This window comes from Malania oleifera, chromosome 12 (genome assembly GCF_029873635.1).
Source record: "Malania oleifera isolate guangnan ecotype guangnan chromosome 12, ASM2987363v1, whole genome shotgun sequence".
NCBI lineage: Eukaryota > Viridiplantae > Streptophyta > Magnoliopsida > Santalales > Ximeniaceae > Malania > Malania oleifera.
The window spans coordinates 84,991,688-85,015,085 of NC_080428.1; the positions used below are offsets into that span (position 1 = coordinate 84,991,688).

Sequence of the window (23,398 nt, forward strand, 5' to 3'; positions counted from 1 at the left end):
TGGTTATGGACGTTTTCTTAGAGAACTCTCTTTGGCACTACTAAAAGTAAATTTGGTTTATGAGAAAATGGTGGGAATGTTGCCTAGAACGTGAAATGTCCTAGTATGCAGAATGGGAACAGGATCGTCGTATGTGCATACTCTAAAATGTGGAACATTAGGGGTATACTTAATTAGATATATTGGTGAAAAAAGTGTAATGGCACTTGTATATATTGGAGAGGATGTTGAACTGTTTCTAAATCTAGAAAAGAGTTTCTGTTGTGGAATATATTAATAATGACAGAAATAGAGTTAAAATGATATGATTCCCCACTTTTACCTAGAAAAAGTTATGTTATGTGAAAATACTGAACTCAAACTTTGGATTGTTAGATTTAGCATTTTGGAACAAAAATGTACCATGTTTTGGAAAGTCCATGCAATACATGGTTCGTTAGGGTGGTTAGTAGTTTCTGGTAATTTTGGGTGGTATACTAATGTGGGATTCGGATCTTCTTTTGAGAGTCCGTGGAGATGTATGTCTCATATCTATCCATATTTTTTTGTTAATAAATTTGGGACGGGAATGACCTTTCCATTCATTTCTAGGAAGACCCTTGCATGGGGGATTCAGCTCTTTTTTGTGTTTTTTTCCTGTTTGTAGGATCTTTCTTCATTATATAATGGGGCTGTTTCTTCTTTTTTTGATTTCTAGTCGGAAGAATTTCCAAGGATTTCTATTTTTTGTAGAGCTTTTAATGATAGAGAGATGGTGGAACTTGTGTCTTTGTTGAGGTTGTGGAGGGTTACTATCCTTTCCAATAGGGAGGACGAGAGAAAGTGGTGTTGGATTCTTCATGAAACTTTTCTGCAACCATTTGAGATTTTGATCAAGGAGAACCTGTCTTTTTCATTCTATCAGTCTTTGGAGGGCTAAAGTTCCCTCTAAAATTAAGGCTTTTATTTGGTTGGTCGGTCTTAATAGACTTAACACTTAACAATCTTGAGCAGAGTATGAAGCCTGCTAAGTTCTAAGGGCATTATCCCGGGATGTGTGTGTGTGTTTTTTTTAATAGTTTTGAATCTGCCTCTTGTTTGCATTGTTCTTTCTCCTGGAGGATTCGGAACAGACTCTTTGGTTTTATTGGAGGAAGTTGGATCTCATCCAGGAATACAAGACCTTTTCGCTTGAAAGGCCAATGTTTCTTTTAAAATTAAGGCTTGGTTGGTTGTTTTTAATAGAGTTAACTCTACCAATCTGTTGTAGAGTAGGAGGCCGTCTAGGGCTTTATCCTCATATGTCTTGATGTAATAGATATCTCAAAATTTTGACTTGCTTCAACTAGGAAAAACTAGAAAAATTATAAATCATGATGTAATCAAATTTTCCACCACCAATAAGATAGCAAGAGTTGAGGGATTATTAGAAATACAAACACAGCCCCCTCCCCTCCCCCTCCTCAGGGTTTAATTCTCTTTTTCAAGGAAGACTATCATTTCCCAATAATGATGACAAAAGTAGAAGAATTATTAGAAATATGCCTGCATTTTTCAAAAAGGAAAAGTTCTTAATATATGGCATTTTAAAGCAATGATGGAAGGGGTCAGGCTTCTTTGGCCTAATTAGCACAGGGAGGACCAATATTTTGGTGTGGTTTCTTGAAATTTTTTAGGATTTGTACCCTTTTTTTTTGTTGTATGTCAAAAAAGGAAAAATAATGACCTGGAGTTAAGAGACTTAACATTTTTTCTTTTAAATTGTTGCTGGTTTTGACTTTCATGTTGAACTCTTCTAGATCTATTGAAGTTGAGGATTTTTTGGTCTGAGTTGGGACTGTTATTTGCATGAGAACAACAGGGTGTTCTTTTACTCCCACCTCCCCCACAGCCACTGGGAAGAAAAGGAAGAGAGTGGGGGAGGATAGTGATGCATGCCATTTTTTAAGTTTGATTTATAGGCTTCTTTAGGCTTATCTAGTTTCTTTCTGTAGCTTTGATTTATATGGAAAACCTACTTCCCTGAAAACCATTTTAAAAGCAGGACTGAAAATTCTTGAATCACTTTCTAGGCAAGTTTCAAAGTTCTTGGGAACTTCTGAGAGGACCTCAGGATCTTGTTTTGCATCTTTCGCTCTCCCCCTCAATGGTTCACATTGTTTTTTCTCACAATATATGTCACTTTGAATTTGCTTAATTATTTCTCTTAAGTCTGTTCACATATGCAGTATCAAAATTTCACATAAAATTATATTCACTGCTGAGTTGTTTCTCTTCCATTTCTGATTTATTTTTTTGACATTCAACTCCTAGTACCATTTATTTTGCATTAATCTAAATTTTTGCAGTTCTGCTTCTGGAATATACAAGATATTTCGTCCTGCTGTTGGGGAAGCTCCAAGGTATCAAACATTTTTTATTGTTCATCACGATATTAGATTTAAATTGTCTGTAGCCCCTTGTTTGTCTCTTCTAATTTTAGTTGCTTCAGAGAAATGCCTCTAGCAGAGCTGAAAAACAAGTACCGTAAAATTTCATCTCTAGAGAAGGCTCGTAGTGGTTGGGAAGATGAATATAAAGTTTCTTCTAAACAGGTACAATAAGGATGCAATGAAATTCAACTTAATGTTGCTGAACTTTTTTCGATGTTATTTTAGCTTACATTCCCATAGCTTACAGTTACCTTGGCCTGCAGTGCATGCATGGCCCCAATTGTAAGCTTGGCAGCTTCTGTACAGTTGGCAGAAGAGTACAGGAAGTAAATATTCTAGGTGGCCTGATTTTTCCTATTTGGGGTACTATTGAGAAGGCTCTTTCTAAGCAGGTAATGGTGCATCATTTGGCTTTTCAATTCATGATTGCATGGCCAAAAATGTTGTCAATACCATCACTATTTCACAAGTGGTAATCCTTGTGAGCTGTGGGCAACCGTTGTTCAAAAGTAGTGCTACTCTATATTCTTGACTAAATTCTTGCACTGTTAGATTTCAGTTTTTCATATATTATTGCTTTCCAAAATGCTTCAGATATATTATAATTATAGGGTATCACAATGACATTGAGATTTTGGAGCAGAAATTTACAGCGTGACAAAGTGAAAAAATTATGCTGTTGTAATTTTTTCAGGGTGTGGTTTTCATGTAACTTTTTTATCTTTAATTTCAAAAAGAAAATGCTCAGAGAATTGTTTAGAAAAAGGTTGAATTCCATTCTTATAATTGAACTCTAGTTAATTTTCCTACCCAACCCCACAAACACTTTGATTGAGTCAATCTCCCCCACACTTTAAAAGCCATAAAGCAGACAAATCACCCCTTTAATTTAATGACCAACACAGTTACATATGTCACTGATACACAACTTCATGTGTAAATGGTTGCTGTTAAGAAACAAAAATGATGCGTGATGGTTGTTCTGGCCTTGATGGCCGTGAGATGGTGATGTTGCTCAGAGGTTGGAGCATGATTCACGAGGATTATGGTTTTTAATGTCTATTGGACTAATTGAAACTGTTTACTGGAAGTTGGAAGCATGGGTTGCATACAAAAGGATTATTTTGACCTAGAATGGTGATGGTCATGATTACTGGTAGCCAGCTCAATGGTTCTTGATCGCTGTTGAGTAACTAGAAAAGAGGAGAGCAAGGAGCGGACAGAGGATGAGTCAGTGGGGCAGTTAGTGGTGCCTTCAACGCACTGGTTCTGTTGCAGGAGCAGGTGGTTTTTTAACTGCCCCCTCCCCAAAGCCAAAAAGAAAGGGAGGAAAAAGAACAGACTTCTAGAAGCCTCTGAAATCTTCCCAAGGTTGTTTGTTGAAACGAATAATGTAGGGAAATGATTTAAAAAATAAGAACTGTAGAACACAAAGATGGAGAAGGATCTGAAGTGAAAATAGGATTTGTGAGAGGATGGGGTTAATGGACATGAAGCGAAGAATGTTGTGGGCTGGAGATTGTTAACATTACGTTGCGTTCCACTGCAGCTTTTGGCTCTGAAATGGGGTGCTCAGGACGAGAGATATTCTCAGAAAAGGGCTCTGCTTTCAGGTGAACTCAGGATCCTCTATCAGTGTGTGGGAAGACCATGTTCATCCCTGTTTGCCGAACTTCAAGCCCATGCCAACCCAAACTACTCCATAACTGCACAACATCAAACAGTGGCTGACCTCATCTTGGGAGATCCCAGAAGATGGAATTTGCAACTTCTAAACAATTTGAACCTGCCACCATAGAGGCTATTATAAATAGGCACCTGCCTCAAACTACTACTTTTTGGTCATAAGGAAACTGCTTTCATATCTTCTGTGGGTTAGCCCAGTGTTTCTGTTAGCCAGACTCATTGAATCATCATTTTCCCCAGTGCAAGGGTTGATATGATGATTTAGTTGATGTTAGAGGGTATAAAAGGTGGAAGTGCAGACCTAGAAGGATTAAACCCAAATTCTGCCCATCCTTGTAGGGGCAAATTTTCTAGTTACTAAAAAGAATAGGGGCAGTAGTTGTGATGGTGTGATATGATGCAAATTCAGGGAAATAATTGGGGATTGTAGTCTCCTACTTCAAATTCGCCTGAGTACAACTAAAGGAATATACATGCACGCGCATGTGTGTGTGTGTGTGTGTGTGTGCATGCACTTTGATTGTATATATGTATGTAATATTTTTATTCATTTGCCCTTAGCTTTATTGTCATTTTTTATTTTATATTGTTATACTAAGGTTACTTATGCCAACAATATAATTATATCAAAGTAAGTTAACTTATTTTATTTTAACAATATATATATATATATATATAAATTTTTATTTTTATTTTTTCAAAATCATTTTACAGTTAGCAGGGTAGGTTTCTTTCCTTGGCAGGACACAGGTCACTACTGCAGGATGAGGATACATACAATGCTCAAGGGGAGATTTGAGGGAGGCAGGCGATTCTTGGCCAAAAAAAAAAGAATTGATTCGACTCTCACTCCAATTCACCCTGTTTACATCCCTTAGTCCCATGTGGCACAGTTGCTGCCAAAAGTTTCATACATCTCTGTTGCTTTGGATCTCTTATTAAACATTTCTTAGGTTCAATTTCTTTCTCTTCAAACAAGCTTCTTTCCTCTCTGAAATTCTTAGCAATGTCTCACTCTCTTAAAGTTTCTTCTTTCAAAAAAATAACTCTCTCTCTCTCTCTCTGTATATATATAGTCTGGCTTCCTCATCCTAGATCGGTCATCACACTACAAATTGTTGTGGAATCATTACCTGCCCTAGTACTCTCTAATCTCATCTTCTCTTAATTTTTTTTCTCAGTTTCTTTATGCTCATTTCGGCCTCTTTAATCTTGCTAAAATTTTTTCACTGCTTATGCTCCCCCAAAAATTGCACTTAAATTTTCTATTTCAGAAAATCGTCACTCTGCAAAGTTTGGGTTTATACTTGAATTCTGAGTAGAATTTTATCTCTCACCCCCCAACAGTCATTAAAATTTTATCTCTCCCCCTTTAAAATCATTGAGATAAACATATAGCTTTATTAAAAGAAGAAAGAAGGATATATTCCTGTTAGCTAGTATCTTTCTTCCTTTTTTTTTTCCTTGACAACAGAAGAAGATATTTCATTCAAGAAGAAACAAAGCATGAATAGGGGAATAAGGAATCCTCCTCAGAATCATGGTCTTAATTTTCCACGAAATTGTCAAAATTTTCGTCGAAATTTCCGATTTCCGTCGCCCTCGAAATCAAAATGGCAGTCGACTTATGTCTTGCATAATTTCTGTCGAAATCTCAACGAATCATCCGAAATTTATCAAAACCTCGAAATTTTAACAAAATTTGTCAAAATTTTAACTATACAATGAAATTTCATCAAAATTCAAATGAGATATTCAAGAGTGAAGTGAAATTTCTCTTTTAATTTATTTTATTGAAACAAAAGGTTAACACAAGTGCTTTTGAAATTATATGAAAAAATAAACTTATAGTAATATTTTATTTAACCATTCATGTCTAAATTATCAATATTTTATAATAAATAATATTTAAATGAATTAAGAATTTCATTTGCATTAACTGAATCTGTTTAATGTACATTATCTTACAAACATGTTTGATATGCATACTATTTTTCAACTTTTTCACCCTATACAAAACATAGATGTATTTAATTTGTAATATATTAGTCTTAAAACTTATATTATTATATTTGTTAACCATTTCTAAAGTTTCACAAAAAATTCCATGTTTTACTACTAGTTTCTGTTATTTTTTCAAATCGAAATTGACATCATAATCGAAATTTCCATCGAAATTTCTGTTCTTTTGGAGCTTCGAAATTCGAGTCGAAATCGAAATTTAAGACCTTGCTCAGAATAAAGGAATAGAAGACAAACATTAAAAATAAATAAATAAAGCACAGCTTGCAAATCTCATTAAATATCTGATAAGCACTGTTAGTTTGCCCATTTAACAATATTAATATTTTCTAGTGTTATATTCGTAAGCGTGAGTTAGTAACAGTATTATGGTTGCTGGTATGTACTCAACATATATTATAAATAGAGGGGGAGACCTATCATTGTGATTAGATCTCCCATTTTACCCAATGCTTCAACATGGTATACAAGCAAGATCCAACTTGAACCCTAAGTGCATTGCCGCCGCCAAACCAAACTCTAAACCCAAACTTCCTTTGCAAACCTATCATATAGAAGGATAAACCACACCTCTAGAGATCAGAAACCAGTCCAGGGGATGCAGGAAAATTCCTGGATGTCGCTGCTCTTTTAGAATCTCAAGAACCCCTTCATATTTCGCAAAATCAACCCCATATATAATTATAGAACCATCTGTCTCATCATCAGAGGAAGCCCCACGAACCACCATGCGCAGGCCGAATGCTGGCAGCTCTGACCCCATGCACAGACACAGGAGACATCCTCCCACCCTGTTTTTGCTGCAATTTCCTTAAGAACAACTTATCCTTCCATACACTATAATATCGAGTTGTTGGTCTTGTATTTCATTCAAAATCCGACCTTTTTCACTCATTCACTCATGGCAATTCATTAATGGTTGTTCAGTACTTTTAGTCATTTGTTAGTATCTTGGGCAGTGGCAGTGTTTGTATGTTAGTTATTTGGGGTTGTGGCAGTGTTATGTCATTTCTGACTTGTTCGTGGTTGTTTCAGTTCATCTTGTTTGTGGTTGTTCTGGTGGTTCTGGGCATTCACCTTGTTTATTCTTGGTCTCGTTTGTGAATGTTGCGATGGAGTCCTTGAATCCCAAAAGCATGTTCCCTTTAAGATAACAACCAAAAAGTTAGATGGACAGAAGTACCTTGAGTGGTCTAAGGCTGTCCTGATCTATCTAAAAAGATGCATTGATTGTGTCCCTCTTATGGAACTCCAGATTGCACGGATGTGCATGCATCTGGATGTAGGCAAGGAGAGTTGGTATTATGTCAAGCTTCTGTATTCTAGTAACATTGCATATATGTATGATCTATCCCCTGAGTACTTTTTGTTACAACAGGGAGACAAGAGTGTCAGAAGAATACTTTGCAGAGATGAAGTGTATTCATGAGGAACTTAACATCATGCTACCCGTAATCACTAATGTTCATGAGATGCAAAAGCAGACGGACCTGATGAAAATTCTTCAGATTTTAGCGGGTTTAAAACCCAAGTCCCAGATTCTTGGTAGTGCATAGTTGCCATCCTTTGCTAATGTTTATTCTTGCGTTCTTTGTGCTTCCTCCAGTACACATGCCTCAATCGCCACATCTCATGTTTCAACTCCTGGCTCTGCGAGGACTGCTTTTGTTAGACAAGGTGATTCTGGTTTTCAAACAAGCAGTTTCAGAAGTTCTCAAGTTGGTCCAAGTGGTTGTGGTGGAAGAAATGTATGAGGTAGGGGCCCTCCTAACAAGTGCACTCATCGTGGACGAGGCGGTCATATGATTGAGCAATGTTGGGATCTTCACGGTAAGCTGCCCCACATAACCAATGCAGCCACTACAGATCCCATGAGCACTCTGCACCATCCAATTTTCCCACCACTCTGCAAAAAATGCTACATCTCCATAGGCAGAGTCATCTCTATTTCTGCGAAATCTAGTAAAGAAATTTGGCAACAATTCCTCCCCTGATTCCAGACTAATGCAATCTTCTCCAAACAAATCAAACATCTTATTCCTCTTGGCCGGTATCTTTACAACTGTTTTTTATCTGTCTGAAATTCTCTAGTGTTCTCTTTCTTTCTTAGATGTTTTTTTCTCTTTTCACGCCCCATATGTTTTATGCAGTTTCAACACAAGGTGTATTTTTTGTGTTTCAAATATATTGCTACAGACTATAAAAAGAAAATCATTAAGTGGACTAGTGAAGTGCTCATCATTTTTGTTATGGATCGGAGCTTCTACTTATGGCAGCAAAGTGAAGTTCATGCTAGGGTGTGGGGCTTGCTTAACTTTTCAATTCAAAGAAAAGTAGCCATTTTGCATGTCTTGTGTCAATTTCCATTAGTTTTTTTTCCCATTGCATGTTGATGGATGGGTTCCCAACAACCAAAATTCGAAAAAAAAAAAAAAAAAAAAGAGGATAGGGTGGTTTGATGATAATTGGCGTAGCTTCACAGGGTTGAAATGTAATTTACCCATAGGAGAATGAATGCAAAAAGGTTTTTGGCTCAACAACAACAACAACAAAACCAAGCCTTTAGTCCCACTAGGTGGGGTCAGCTCTATGAATCTTTTTCCGCCAATTTATGTGATCATGGACTATTTCTTTTGACAGATTCAGTGCTATTAAATCCTTACTCACTATCTCCTTCCAAATTATTTTAGGTTTACCCTACCCCATCTACTGCCCCCCACAGTAACCAACTCATTGGCGCACTATGTGGCCTACGTTGCAAGTGACCATACCATCTGAGTCATCCCTCCCTTATCTTATCTTCTATAGGAGCTACACCTAACTTACCGCGAATATGTTCATTCCTTAATTTATCTTTCAATGTTATACCACTCATCCATCTAAGCATTCTCATCTCAGCAACTTTTACTTTTTGGGTATTATGTTTCTTCATCGCCCAACATTCTAATCCATATAGCACAGCTGGTCTTATAGCCGTCCTATAAAACTTCCCTCTAAATTTTAAGAGTATTCTACGATCACAAAGCACACTTGAAGCACTTCTCCATTCGTAGGGGATGCCCCAGCAAATATTCGGTGAGGATTCATATCATAGTGATCTGAAAAATTTTACGCTAACTGTCAGCTACCTAACGCAACCCTCCTCCTTTACCGGGGCTTGAAATCGGATGTGTGTGAAAAAATTAGGACATTGAGTGCATCACATGTGAAGTCTAAAATCTTGGATGCAATCTTTTTACATGGATGCATGATAGGAAGTTGTAACCCTTATAGTGGAAGGTGATCCATCAGTGGTAGTGTTTGGCAGAGAAAAATTAATTGGAGATCTTGGTACAGTGTGAGAGAGATTGCTGACCTGTTATGAGGTATTTTCATCAAGATCAATTGGATTACCACAGTGCTAATAGTGAGGTGGATTACATAGCCAAGAGAGGGCCTTAATATTCTTATCAGTCTAACATTGTACTTAACAGAGAAATATTTTTTCCATTTTAAACTAATAATTAGTTGTGATATATTATGGAAGTTTGATGTAAATGAGTAACAAATTATGTTCAGTAGAAAAAGCATTTTTTATATTCTGAAGAAGCCTTTATACTACTTCAGTACCTATTAGATCTCTACTCTATTGGAATTATAATTGAAATAGGACCTTTTGTATGTGGCCTGGTATCTATTGATGAGCTTAATAATAAATATGAGAGGTTCCTCAAATTGCTAGAGCTCTTTGAAGCTATCCTTGCTTGACAAAGCAATCTCAAGGAATCCACAGTGCTAATGTGGATTATATAGCCAAGAGAGGGTCTTATCAATCTACATTGTACTTAATAGAGAAATATTTTTTTTCCATTTTAAACTAATATTTAGCTGTGGTATTGTTAAAATGTCAACCCAGTATATCTTTGTAAATAAAATACAAATTAGGAAAGTGGGTAATTATGGGGGATTTGATATTATTCAATAGGAAATTATTTCCTTGATTAGAATAGGTTATTGTATTATATATTGGATTGTTCAGAAGAACAAAATTATGAAAGAAATATTTTTTTCCCAATCTTTTCTTCTTTCATGGTATTAGAGCTAGAGTTTCTGAAACCCAACTAAACAATGGCTGATAGCAGAGACGCTACCTCCTCTGCAAACATCATCGGCGATTCAGAGGTTACGTCCGGTGGCAGTACGAATGATAACACAGTCTTTCCACTCTCATTGGAAAAACTAAACGGAAAAAATTTCCGTGAATGGGCTCAGTCCATGAAACTGGTGATTGAGGGAAAAGGAAAGCTTGGTTACCTTACCGGTGAGCGAAGGAAACCTAATCCTTCCGACGCCGTAGCCTTGCAAAGATGGAGGTCTGAAAATTCCATGGTCACGGCTTGGCTCGTCAATTCAATGCAACCAGCAATCGGAAAAATTTATTTGTTTTTGCCGACGGCGAAGGAGGTCTGGGAAGCCGTACGTGAGACGTACTCCGATGGCGAAAGTTACTCTCAAATCTTCGACATCCAGACCCGATTGTGGCAGATGAGGCAAGGCAAGGGAGGAGTTACCGAGTATTTCATGGAGATAGGTCATCTCTGGCAGGAGCTCGATCTGAGCATCGACGAAGAGTGGGAGTGCTCCGGTGATAGCAAGCGATACCGAAGGAGGCTCGAAAACGAGAGGGTCTTCGAGTTTCTTGCCGGCCTGAATCGAGAGCTCGACGACGTGAGGGGACGGATCCTTGGCCGGCAACCTCTCCCTTCAACCCGAAAAGTTTTCGCAGAGGTCAGGCGTGAGGAGAACAGAAGACGGGTAATGTTGCAGCCCCAAAATGAATTCGTTAGGCTGGACCCGCTGTACATGGATCCGCCCAAATATTAGATGGGCTGCACGCTGGGCCGGATGCCTCAACCCTTGCATTAAAAGGCCCAGGAGGACCTAGTCAGTGACCACAAAGAGGAAAAATATGCTGTGAACATTGTCGAAAAACAGGTCATTCAAAAAATACCTACTGGGAGATTCATGGAAAACCGGCAGACTGGAGACCGAGACAATATCACAAAAATCGTGGGTATCAGGCCAAAACTAGCGGATCAACTGAAAGACCACAAGGAGAGAACAATGATACCCCATTCGGCAGTGTCTTCAGTTCTGAACAGTTGGATCAGTTATATAAGATGTTTTCATCAATGCAAACATCGGGTCAGTCCTCTTCTAGTTATCTGGCTCATCGAGGTTATCATTTGTCAGCTTTAAAAACCACATCTTGTTACAAATGCCCTTGGATAATTGATTCGGGTGCATCTGATCATATCACTGGGTCGTATCAATATTTTTCATCCTACTCCCCTTATGCCGGGAATTTGAAGGTAAAAATTGCAGATGGATCTCTCTCATCAGTTGCTGGAAAAGGAAGTATTCGCATATCTGATTCCTTAACTTTACAATCAGTCTTACATGTTCCCAAGTTATCCTGCAATCTGTTATCTATCAGTCAGTCAACAAAAGACTCGAATTGTTCCGCTAAATTTGTTTCCTCCCATTGTGTTTTTCAGGACCTATCATCGGGGAAGACGATTGGCACTGCTAAAGCGTATGAGGGATTCTACTACTTTGAGGAGGCAAGTTTGAGTGAACTATATAATACTGCAATTTGTGATTCTGCATCTACTTCTAAAAATAGTGAACTTTTGTTATGGCATTCACAGATGGGTCATCCCAATTTTCAATATTTAAAACGTTTGTTTCCTTCTCTTTGTTCAAATAAAATGGCTTCTGAGTTTCAATGTGAAGTGTGTGAGCTTGCTAAACATCGTCGTACTTCTTTTCCATCATCCACATACAAACCATCTCGCCCATTTGCTATGTTTCACTGTGATGTATGGGGTCTCTCACGTTCCCGAAATCGCACCAATACAAAATGGTTTGTGACCTTTATCGATGACCATACTCGTCTTTGTTGGGTCAACTTACTGAAAGACAAAACTGAAGTTCGATCCATTTTTATCAATTTTCATATCATGATTCATACACAGTTCCAGACTCATATTCAAATCCTACGTACTGATAATGGTACAGAATATTTCAATACAATCCTGGAAACTTATCTTCAAGATCATGGGATTATTCATCAAAGTTCTTGTGTGGATACCCCTCAACAAAATGGGGTTGCTGAACGAAAAAATAGACATATACTTGAAGTAACCCGAGCTTTAATGTTTACTACCTACATGAAACATTATTTTTGGGGCGATGCCATCTTAACAGCCACACATCTCATTAATCGAATGCCAAGTCAAGCACTCTCATTTGTCACTCCTCTGCAGAAATTTCAGGAAAACTTTCCTACCTCTCGACTCCCTTCCAGTCTCCCACTGAAAATTTTTGGCTGTACTGCTTTTGTTCATATCCATGCACACCATCGTGATAAATTGGATCCTCGTGCCATTAAATGTGTTTTCATTGGTTATTCACCTACCCAAAAAGGCTACAAATGCTATGACCCGGTCTCAAAACAACTGTTTGTCAGTCTTGATGTCACCTTCTTTGAAACCACTCCTTATTTCTCAAAGCCCTCTCTTCAGGGGGAGAAATGGAGGAGTGAAGATCGGTTCTTTGATCCGTTTACTATTGAATCTACGGTTACTCCAGTTACTTCATTCCCTGACCCATCTTTTGAGTCTATTAAGTCTTCCATTACAGTACTTCCCGATTTGCCAAACACAACTGAACACTTACCCTCAGGGGGAGATGCAGGAGAACAAAACAACGCAGACATACTGGTTTACTCAAGAAAGCCGAAAACAAAGGAGAAGGAGAATCTCATACCTGAGGCACCAAGAGGGTTGGACCCGGTGATGGCTCCGAACAATCATGATCTGGTAATTGAGTCTTCCTCTAATAATTCTACACCTGATGATATCAATCTACCTATTGCAATCAGAAAACAAACCAGGTCATTTACTCAATATCCTTGGTTGAAGTACATGTCTTATAAAAGCTTGTCTATAGGATATCGTGCATTTGTCTCTAATCTGGATAGGATGAAAGTACCAAAAAACATTCAGGAAGCTCTAGAAATACCAGAATGCAGAGAGGCAGTCTTGGAAGAAATGAGAGCCCTAGAAAAAAATGGAACTTGGAAGTTGATAGATCTACCGAAAGGGAAGAAGCTAGTAGGTTGTAAATGGGTTTTCACAGTGAAATGTAAATCTGATGGAACAGTTGAAAGATATAAAGCCAGACTTGTTGCAAAAGGCTTTACACAGACCTACGGCATTGACTATACTGAGACATTTGCACCAGTGGCAAACTTAAATACAGTTCGGGTTCTCTTGTCCTTGGCAACCAATTCAGATTTGCCACTACAACAACTTGATATTGAAAATGCTTTCTTAAATGGAGAATTAGAAGAGGAAGTTTACATGACTATACCACCAGGATTCAGTAGAACAGGTGAAGAAAACAGAGTGTGTAAACTAAAGAAAAAATTGAAGAAGGAATTATATGTATGACTTATGTACCAACCAAGGAACAAACTGCAGATATCCTCACTAAAGGCTTGGGACGACAGAGTTTTGATGATCTTATTAGCAAGTTGGAGATGATTAATATTTATGATCCAACTTGAGGGGGAGTGTTAAAATGTCAACCCAGTATATCTTTGTAAATAAAATACAAATTAGGAAAGTGGGTAATTATGGGAGATTTGATATTATTCAATAGGAAATTGTTTCCTTGATTAGAATAGGTTATTGTATTATATATTGGATTGTTCGGAAGAACAAAATTATGAAAGAAATATTTTTTTCCCAATCTTTTCTTCTTTCAGGTATATTATGGAAGTTTGATGTAAATGAGTGTAAGAAATTATTTTCAGTAGAAAAAGCATTTTTTATATTCTGAAAGAAGCCTTTTACTACTTCAGTACCTATTAGATCTCTTTTCTATTGGAACTAAAATTGAAATAGGACCTTTTGTATGTGGCCTGCTATCTATTGATGAGCTTAATAATAAGTATGAGAGGTTCCTCAAATTGCTAGAGCTCTTTGAAGCTTTCCTTGCTTGACAAAGCAATCTCAAGGAATCCAGTGCATGCATCACTTTACATTATTATCACAAAATATCTTTAAAGATGATGTGATGAAAACCAACAAGTCATGCTATTATCTATTCCAGTGCGACGATAAAATTCTGTACGATTATGTTATTCATATAGTTTCCACAGTACTAGTCTGAATGTGTCTTGTGACTCTTATCCTGCAGTAAGTGCCACATGATTTTTTTTTAAAATTGTAACACCTCTCTCTCTCTTGGGTCACTCAAAAGTCTCTCTCTCTCTCTTCAAATCCATTTACCATTGCAGCAGCAAAAAGCTGTTTTCTCTCTCTCGTCCCAGGCTTTGTGGGAGCAGGAAGCCCTCCTCTTTCGTCACAGTCTTTGCAGCAGCTGAAAGGCCCTCTCTCTGCAGGATTTGCAGCCCCCGGAAGCTCTCTTCTCTCTCTCTCCCCCTGGCAGGCTTCGCACTAACTGAATATTTGCACGTGATTTTTGAAATTTGTGATTATTTTTTTATGATTTTTTATTTGAAAATGGTTAACAAATCAGGGCTCATGGTGGGCGACAACCCAGGTAACTATGGACAACACATTTTCTGCCAATGGAGAAAGTATATTGTATGGGAGTCATATGTAGTGTCAGCTTTATGTCTTGTAATTTGTGTTGGAGACTAAACTCTATGGAATCTGAAACAAGTATATCATATAACTTGCAATGTATTTCAGTCAATGAGTATTGGTTGAGTTAACATATAATAAACTTTCAACTATAGAATGATACATTATTTAACCAAAAGATTCACACTAATAAAATTTATTTATTTACTATTATACATTTGCCTTACAGTATCCTGATTTCTCAAGAATTGACGTAATGTTGTATCTGTACCATAATGCTCTTCCTTGATAGAATTTTTTGCTTCATAGCTGCTAAATAATTGGTGGTGAATTTGGTATACCATTAGCTTCCCTCTTTGGCATTTAACATATGCATGACGCATTGCTAAAATGGTTACGATCATGTATATAACGGTGTTCATAAACCACAACTTAATTCTTGAGCAATGATCTCAACAGATCCGCCAAAGCCATAAACGACTTCGAGTTGTGCGTATAGAGACTACCACGGACATCCAGCGAATTGTTGGTCTTCTTGTCCCAAATGCAGCAGTTGAATCAGTGCTTCAAGGTATCTCTCCCTCTCACATACTAACTTCTCATTTTTCACGCTATTGTACTGTGTATAGATATTATAACTGAAAATTTTGCAATTTATCACTCAGGTTTTTCTGGAGAGGGGGGGGGGGGGGAGGGAGGGAGGTTGGAAAGTGGAAATGATATATCTTGAATGGGTTACATGTATTCATTCTTTTTGGTACATGTTTGGGATGTGGGACTGAATGCTCAAGAAGGGGGATGTGAAGGACTTAGATTTGGATTCTTGATGTGAAAGTGAATGGAAAAACCTAATCAAAGAGGGTGCAGGAATGGGCTTTTGCGCTTCAGAATGAAAGTAGTCATTCCATTACATCAATAAAATACCTATGTCTCCTTGCATTTACAATTCTAGTATAATCAATCCAAATTATCCTGAAATTATTGATCGACTGGTGAACTGTTACGAATGACACTGTCTATCCTATATAATCGATCAATTCCATCGCAAATTTTACATAGGCAGTACCTAATTTGCATTGTAATGCTTTGATCACAGGTCTAGCATGGATTAAAGATTTAGATGATTGAGATGTAGGCGGAGGCTTATTTTTTGCTTGAGATAGCAACTTTTTGGTGTTGCAAATCAGTTGGCATGGCTTTGGTGTGAGTGTCTGTTGCTTTTGGTGCATCAGGGCCCAGCTCCACTCCAAGGAAACCAGCAACAGCCTTACAGCCACAAGGACATGGAAATTATATTTCTGCACCGTGCAAATGGAATTGCAGTCTCAGTGCCCCTTTTGTGTATTTATTTTTCTTCCCTTTGTGCCCCATTTTTGGCCTATGTTTGTGTATATTTACAGACATCAACATGGGAATGCAGAAAGAAAAGTTATTTTGTAGAGGGTCCAATACGAAATTCCAAATTATGGCTGCAATATATTTGTGCTCAATAATTACTCACTGAAAAACTGGAGAAGGCAGTACAAGCAACCCATGATTTTATTAAATTCTCCTAAATCATTATAGCACACAAAGGAGTGTCAGCACAGAAGGCTATTACAATGACATGTGCATGACCGCTGCTCTGCTCTGATACGCTCTCTTGGACTCCTCAATTAGGCCTCTGCTGTGGCACGAATCTAATACAGCAATTATGCGACAATTTTCCTGGGCCCATTCTTAGATTTCTCTCGCCCACAGTAGTTGAAATTGCAGGTTTTTACTCGCTTTGAAACATAGTAGTTTTAATGTGGAAAAACTAACTAGTGCGCCGGAAACAAACAATTCTCGGGAATTTTTAATTTCTATCTTCCCATGTACGTGTAGTTGTTTTGTGTGTGTGTCTTGTCTGTCTGTGCTGGGATCTTCTACTTCAAAATCCCTAATCAGCTTTTTACCAAAGCTTAGAGATAATTAAAAATTTTGTTTGGACTTATGCCCCTACCAAAAGAGCATGCATGATTTTACTAGATTTACGACGTGCCACAAAAAATGATGCACAACATGTTTTGAAAGGATTTTAGGAGAATTCAAAATGAATCAAGATGTTGGAATAAAAAATTTGAAATAAAGAAATTGAGATTTTATTTTCAGGTCAAACATAAATTTTTAACCCCTAAAACCAAACTATAGTGGAATTCTTGAATGGGAAAATCAAATTTTAATTGAAGAGGAAGAATTTGTGTTAAATAAAACAAAATTGTTGTAGTTCTTCTGGGCCAAAGTTGATGAGGTGGGTAAAATGATGTTATGTTCTATAATGGCTTTTTTTTTTTTTTTACTAAAAGAGGGCGGCACCTTCATTTATTTATTAATATATCCTCACTTTTTGTGGAAGAATACCGTGGTTACAAGATAAAACAAAAAGGAGAGTACAGAAAAACCTTTCCTAAAAAAATCAACACCAGTAACCGATCAAACTATGATAATAAAATTAAATATAATTAACAAAGAAGATAAAAATATAAATACAATCAAAATCAAAACAAAATATACCAAATGAAATTCTAGAATTAAACTAACGACGAATGGAAATGAGACCCCATCTATTTTTTTGAAGAATACCTTTTAAATAACGTGGTAGAAGGTGTTGTTTTTGGTAAATTACATTGTTTCCCATTTCTCCTTTTTTATCAAGAAAATTAGTTGCACTATTGTCTTCCCTATATTGATGCATCACCATGACTTTCACTCCTAGTTCCACCATGAGTTCTTTCCAAAATTTCCAAAAATACCACAAAATACATCTACCTTTCCGAAGCCAATCAACTACAATTCGCGAGTCACTTTCAATAATCACATTAAAATAATGCAAATGTTTGCACAAACGAATTCCTTCCCTAATTGCTTTTAATTCTGCACTATTATTCGTACCATTGCCAAAATAACTTGAAAAAACCGCTTTTACCATGTCATGGCAATCCCGAATAATTCCTTCACCTCCTGAATTACCAGGATTGCCCCTACAACTCCCATCACAATTAAGTTTTATCCACCCTACTGGAGGTTTAACCTACGAAATAATTTTTTCAGGCCTATCGCAAACTCCTTGATAATTAATTTAAAACTCATTCAAAATCTTAATGCCTGACTTCTTCAATTTTTTAAAAGAATTGGTGCTCTCAACAATAAAACTAACTCAGAATCGAACACTTCTCCACATTTGATCTGCACTTTGATAAACTCCTTCCATTATTACTTTACATCTTCAATTCCAGATGCTCCACATAATCAAATATGGAATCAGCCCGATTAAAATACCTTTAATAGACGGTTTTTGAGCATAGTGGAACCAATTTGCCATTTTGTTTTCCTAGGGAACGGATCATTGGAAAGGAATCCCCATTGCCCCACTAGCCCAACGTTAAACCTCTGAAGCCACCTTACCTAAAGAAAGAATATGATCAATGTTTTCTTGACTTCTCTGAACGCAGCAATCACAAGTCGAAGTCATCGATACTCCTTTGGCCTGAATTCTATCATCTACAGTCAAGCATCTAAATCAGGTTCTCTATAAACACATTGAGATTCTTCTAGGCAAAAAAGAATGCCAAAACTAGTCATTCCACACAAAATTATCACTTTCTGCTCCTCACTGTCTCCCAAGTCGTTTTTGTAGAGAAATTACCGTCAGGGGCAGGCTTCCAAACAAAAATATCTTGCCCAATTTTACCCGCCGGCACCTGGTGCAAAATTTCCCTTGTTTTATCGGCACCAACCAATTCCAGTACTAAATCAGAGTTCTAATTATTATTTAGCTAGCAATCCTTAATACAAAGTTGCTTATTCAAAATATCCTCAGCGCTCACAGATAACAGGCTTGATGACAGCCACCTGTCAAACCAAAAAGAAGAGTTTCAACCTCTCACCAAAATTTTAACATTATCCATAACTTCTGGAATGGTGGTCATAATTGATTTCTAGAACCGAGAGTCATTTGGTCTCCCCTTCCTTATTAATAAATGATCATTTCTGCAATATTTATCCCTAAAAAAACCTACCCACAAATTGTTAGAGGTGAGCAATCTAAAGGTAAATTTCATGAAAAGAGATTTCTGAACTTCCTTAAGATCTCTCAGGCCCAAACTCCCTTCCGAGGTAGGTTTACAAATTTTGCCCCAAGAACTCAAATGAATCTTCCTTTTATCTTTCATCTCTCCCTATAAAAAATTAGAAAGAAGAGAGTTAATACGAGAATATGTGACCTGCGAAGCCTTAATAACAGACATCAAATGAAAAGGCATGTTAGACAACACATGTCTTAATAAAATCAATATCCCACCTTACGAGAGCAACTTAGATTTTCACTCTACAATTTTCTTTCTAATCATCTCCACAAGAAGCTCCAATGTCCTGGAAGACAATTTTCCAGACACCAAAGGCGCACCCAAATATGTAATTGGGTATTTACCTTCCATGAAATTCGTGATTCTTAATAAACCATGCTTCCGAGCAAGAGTGATGTATTTCAAAAGGAATAACGCTGACTTTGTCTTACTAATTTTTGGCTTGAAGTCTATTTAATTAGGAGAACATTAAAGGGAAAATATAGAAGGTAATTTATACGAGTACCCATGATGACATATAATCCCGTGGAACAAATAACCCTCATATTGATGGGCATTTAACCCCCTGAGATTGCTAGTAAAAGTCGCACACAAAGGGAAGGTGAGGAGCGCCCTAAGACTCTAAAAGGCACTAAGAATAATGATTACGATGATAACATATAATTCAATCCTAGCTTTAAGACACTCTAAGAATAAGATTATGATAACATACAATTCAATCCTAGCCCTGACTATTGGCATAAAAAGGCTATTGAATTGAGAGTGGAGAAGGCCAACGAATGCCACCAAGTGTCTCTCAAACTCTTTATCTTTCCCAATCAAAAATGACCATAAAGGGTTTGTAGATGCGAAAATCAAGGATCGATTTTCAACATTGATAGATTGGCATGCCCAAATAAGGGGTCATGTAGTTGGTGAATTAACCATGAGGATCTTTATAACTAGACTAGATAGGGAAAAAAAATGACCAATTCACTTTTAATATTAGCTTACGAACTGTGAGGGCCACACTAGTGTAGTATTAGCAATTTTTTGATGGATTACTTCTAACATTAACAAGAATCCAATAAGAGAGAGTTGATTAATTTGAGTAACAACTAAGAAAAAATAGTGCAACATTGAACACCTTATGTGTTCGATGAAATTTCCAAATTAGATGTATATACCTAGTATAAAAACTTATTAGTTATCACCCACTGAGACACTATTAAAAAACAAAAAAAATGGAAGTTGGGGATGTTAGGAAATTAAATGGGTAGGAACAGTATTACATAGCTAAAATGAGGAATGGAAAAAATAGGAATTGACACCAAAATTTAGGTTAAAACTTCCAAATAAATTGAAGAAAAATCACAGGCAATGTTAGAAGGAATCCACTATAAACAAGGGATAATACAACTTTTCTCTAATTAGAAGAAAAAAACAATGATACCTCTTTCTTGAATTAAGAGTATACAAATCTCCCTAATTATAATATGAGAAACTACAAAAAATTGGAGATGCTTTAAGTTGATCTGCATACCAGTAAGCTCAAAAAGAAAAGGGGAAAAAAAAAGAAGTAAGCCTCGAAGTGCTTTGCAGTATTAAATTAAAAATAACCTTATTAGGTTGTATATATAGATTTTTTTTTATTAGCCCTAAGAGGGGCATGTTTTATTAGATTTTTCATGAGCCCCTATGCCTACGCTTTTGGGCTTGCAAAAGAAAAGTTTAAAAGGTCAAATAGGATTTCTAGAAGAAACTTGATAAATTGACAAGATACAATAGGCAAAATAGGTCATAAATAGCCTCAAAGGGTAGGTCACATCATGATATAGTAACCTTAGTAAAAACCCCGAAAGAGCACGTCATCTTTCAAGATAGTAACCTCGGCAAATTTCCTTGAGCAAGCCACCTCCCAAGATGGCAACCCTTGTAAATAGCCTTGAAGAATAGGTTGCCTTCTTTGAATGAGAACAAGACATCAACCAAATACACCGTCTTTCTCCGAATGTGCTAAATCGATTGGAGTACCATTAGTCAAAATAGTGATTGTCTATGACATTATGTTTTGAAAGTTTGCAATGGTGATACTATATTTTTCATGCATATAAATTTTTTAATATGCAGTATAGGGGCAAGTGTTGGTTAACATACCTAACGTTACAAGATGGCTAAACCTAAGCATCAATTTATTCAAATGCAATTATTCGTAAAATTAAAACAAAAAATTAAATGAAAATTAGCAACATGAGTGCACAGACAGCCCACGACACATGGAGATCAAAGATTAACATAATTGCAGTTCAGCCTAATTTCTCCCTGCCTTCCACCAGTAAGGACTTGGGTGTTTCCTAGCTTCACCATTGATACAGCAAACTGGGTCATGAAGAGATCAGGCTGAGACGCCAATGCGTCAACATAAGGCGCAGTCCTCGCATCTAAGTAGAGCAATTGATCAGTTGTTAACAGCCCCATCTGATTACCAAGATTGGAATAATACATTGTGTCGAAAGTCCTTGGAGTCATAGCATCGAGATCAATCAAATAATAGTCCTTCGTGCATTTCTTCTTCAGAAGGCTCGAATATTGGATAATCATCGATGGGTCAGGCTTGCCTGTTTGATTATAATTAAATAGTCTTTGTCGAATGGAACTGCAACTGCACCTTCCAATCGTGTGTGACCCAGATAAGGCAACTAAATCAAGTACATTGAGGCCTCGAGCTTGGAAGAAGTTGATAAGTGTAGTTATGTTTTCGTGGCCACTGGGAGCCATATCAGCTTCCCTAGAAATGGATATACGCCCATCCTTCCGCCCGAAGGGAACTTCCCAAAAGGGGCCTCCAGCCATAACGGTGGCATCTCTCGCAGCAACGGTGAGAAGGTCAGCGCAAGAGACCGTTCTTGGGCATCTCTTCTCAACCTCCACCTTAATGTCATCGATAACTTGAAAACCGCGCAATGTTCTGCTATTATAGGCCCTCCTTTCGCTTCCTGCATGGTTTAGTAGAATTGAAGCATCGCATCCCTGCGATATATATTGCAACATTTTTATACTTGTCAGATGGAAGATATAATGAATATTTCGTTAATTTTGATTGATCACTACTAGGAGGAATGTAAGTAAGTCAAGCTTTGTCACTAGCTACCCAGACAAAATCAATATGTCATGGGAATATAGAAATTTCTAATTTTGATTAGTTAGATCCTATTTGACTGAAATTGACGCTTAAATGATTAACAACTTAGAGAGTGAAGTAGGGTCCTCGACTCCTAAAGGGAGTAAGATTCTTTGAGATTGAAGATAATGAAAACTGATGACTATATACAGAGATGTGCCACAAGAAAGAAGATGGTGATGGTTTTGTATGTAGGGATTGATTAAGTAGAGGAGGTTGGCTTTGTCCTAAGTGAGAGGGGATCTACCCTAAGACGAAGGAGTTATGTGTTAAAGGAATTTTACATAGCATATAATTTGGGTGACCTCTAGGACTAGCTAGACATTAAATAGCAAGTATGTGGCACGCAGTTATCTTTGTGGCGTTGGGTATGTCATGAACCGTTTTGAGATTGGTATATAAGGCTCGTGGACAGTAATAAATGCTAGTAAAACCTACTCTCTTTCTCTCTTCTTTTCTTTTCTTTTTTTTTTTTTGGTGTGCAACATGGAAGGACCAAATCACATTTAAATCTTATAGATTAATTATCCAAGATGTTAGCTTTAAGCTAAGTTTGATTAGTTTTGATTTCCTATTTCCCCACATCCTAACCTATTATTAATGAAATGTATTATAATTTGAAATACTACTAGGGGGTGCATTCCAAATTATAGAAATTTTTGTTAAGATCAAGATTGCAATTCATACATTCAGAATATTTTACATAGACATACGTACATACATATATACATCAGAAATATTTAAGAAAAAAGCTTAATTACCCGAACAGCGCAGTCGTGGAAATGGAGGCGGATGATGCTGGGTGCCAAAGTGAAGTCCTGTTTGATCCAAGCTTCCATTTTTTGGTGGACAATGGTCTCAAGGTCAGGGCATGTATTCTCATAATAAGTAAAAGATAGAGTACCACCATATTGTCTGGTTTTAATATTAACATTCGAAGTGCCATGCTTGTTGGCTGCAGCAACCCATTCCGACTCCAGATGAAGAAGAACAAGAATCAGGAGGACAAACCAGCAGCACCTGCTGTAGTAGCACTTCATATTATAACGCGTGTGCGGGAACTAAGAGACAATGGATGGTATGTTTAAATTCTGAGTTTGGTGAAACATGTTTGCATTTAAAGTCAGAAGAGGTAGAGAGTCCTATATACGTACATACGTGAGAAGCACAACTCATTAGTTAATTAATTTAAATTACATATTTTGGGGATTGAATTGAATTAATTAATTCTATGAATTGAAGCAGCACTAGTTCGTGCAAGCACTTCCTGCCCACCTGCACTTTGTGCTTGACACATTTAATTTTGAGTAATTAAAAGCAACTTTAGTTTCATGATTAATTTCCGGCTTCTTCTTC

At 37.1% G+C, this 23,398-nt stretch overlaps 2 protein-coding genes across 2 annotated transcripts in view; one reads left to right on the top strand and one right to left on the bottom strand.

Moving 5' to 3' along the window:
* The window catches only part of LOC131144792 (protein FORGETTER 1), a 100,395-nt gene extending 83,759 nt beyond the window's left edge, over positions 1-16,636 (top strand). Inside the window, exons 28-32 of the mRNA XM_058093654.1 lie at positions 2,328-2,381; positions 2,471-2,573; positions 2,675-2,803; positions 15,236-15,347; positions 15,873-16,636. Of these exons, the coding sequence (XP_057949637.1) occupies positions 2,328-2,381; positions 2,471-2,573; positions 2,675-2,803; positions 15,236-15,347; positions 15,873-15,904 (430 nt within the window). The 3' untranslated portion in view covers positions 15,905-16,636. The remainder of the gene's footprint in view (positions 1-2,327; positions 2,382-2,470; positions 2,574-2,674; positions 2,804-15,235; positions 15,348-15,872) is intronic.
* Positions 16,637-21,144: 4,508 nt separating this feature from the next.
* LOC131144047 (peroxidase 7-like) lies at positions 21,145-23,082 on the bottom strand. The gene is made up of 2 exons (XM_058092394.1): positions 22,804-23,082; positions 21,145-21,891 (listed from the first exon to the last, which is right to left on the bottom strand). The coding sequence occupies exons 1-2, from the start codon at positions 23,080-23,082 to the stop codon at positions 21,145-21,147; spliced, it is 1,026 nt and encodes a 341-aa protein (XP_057948377.1).
* Between the last annotated feature and the right edge of the window lie 316 nt (positions 23,083-23,398).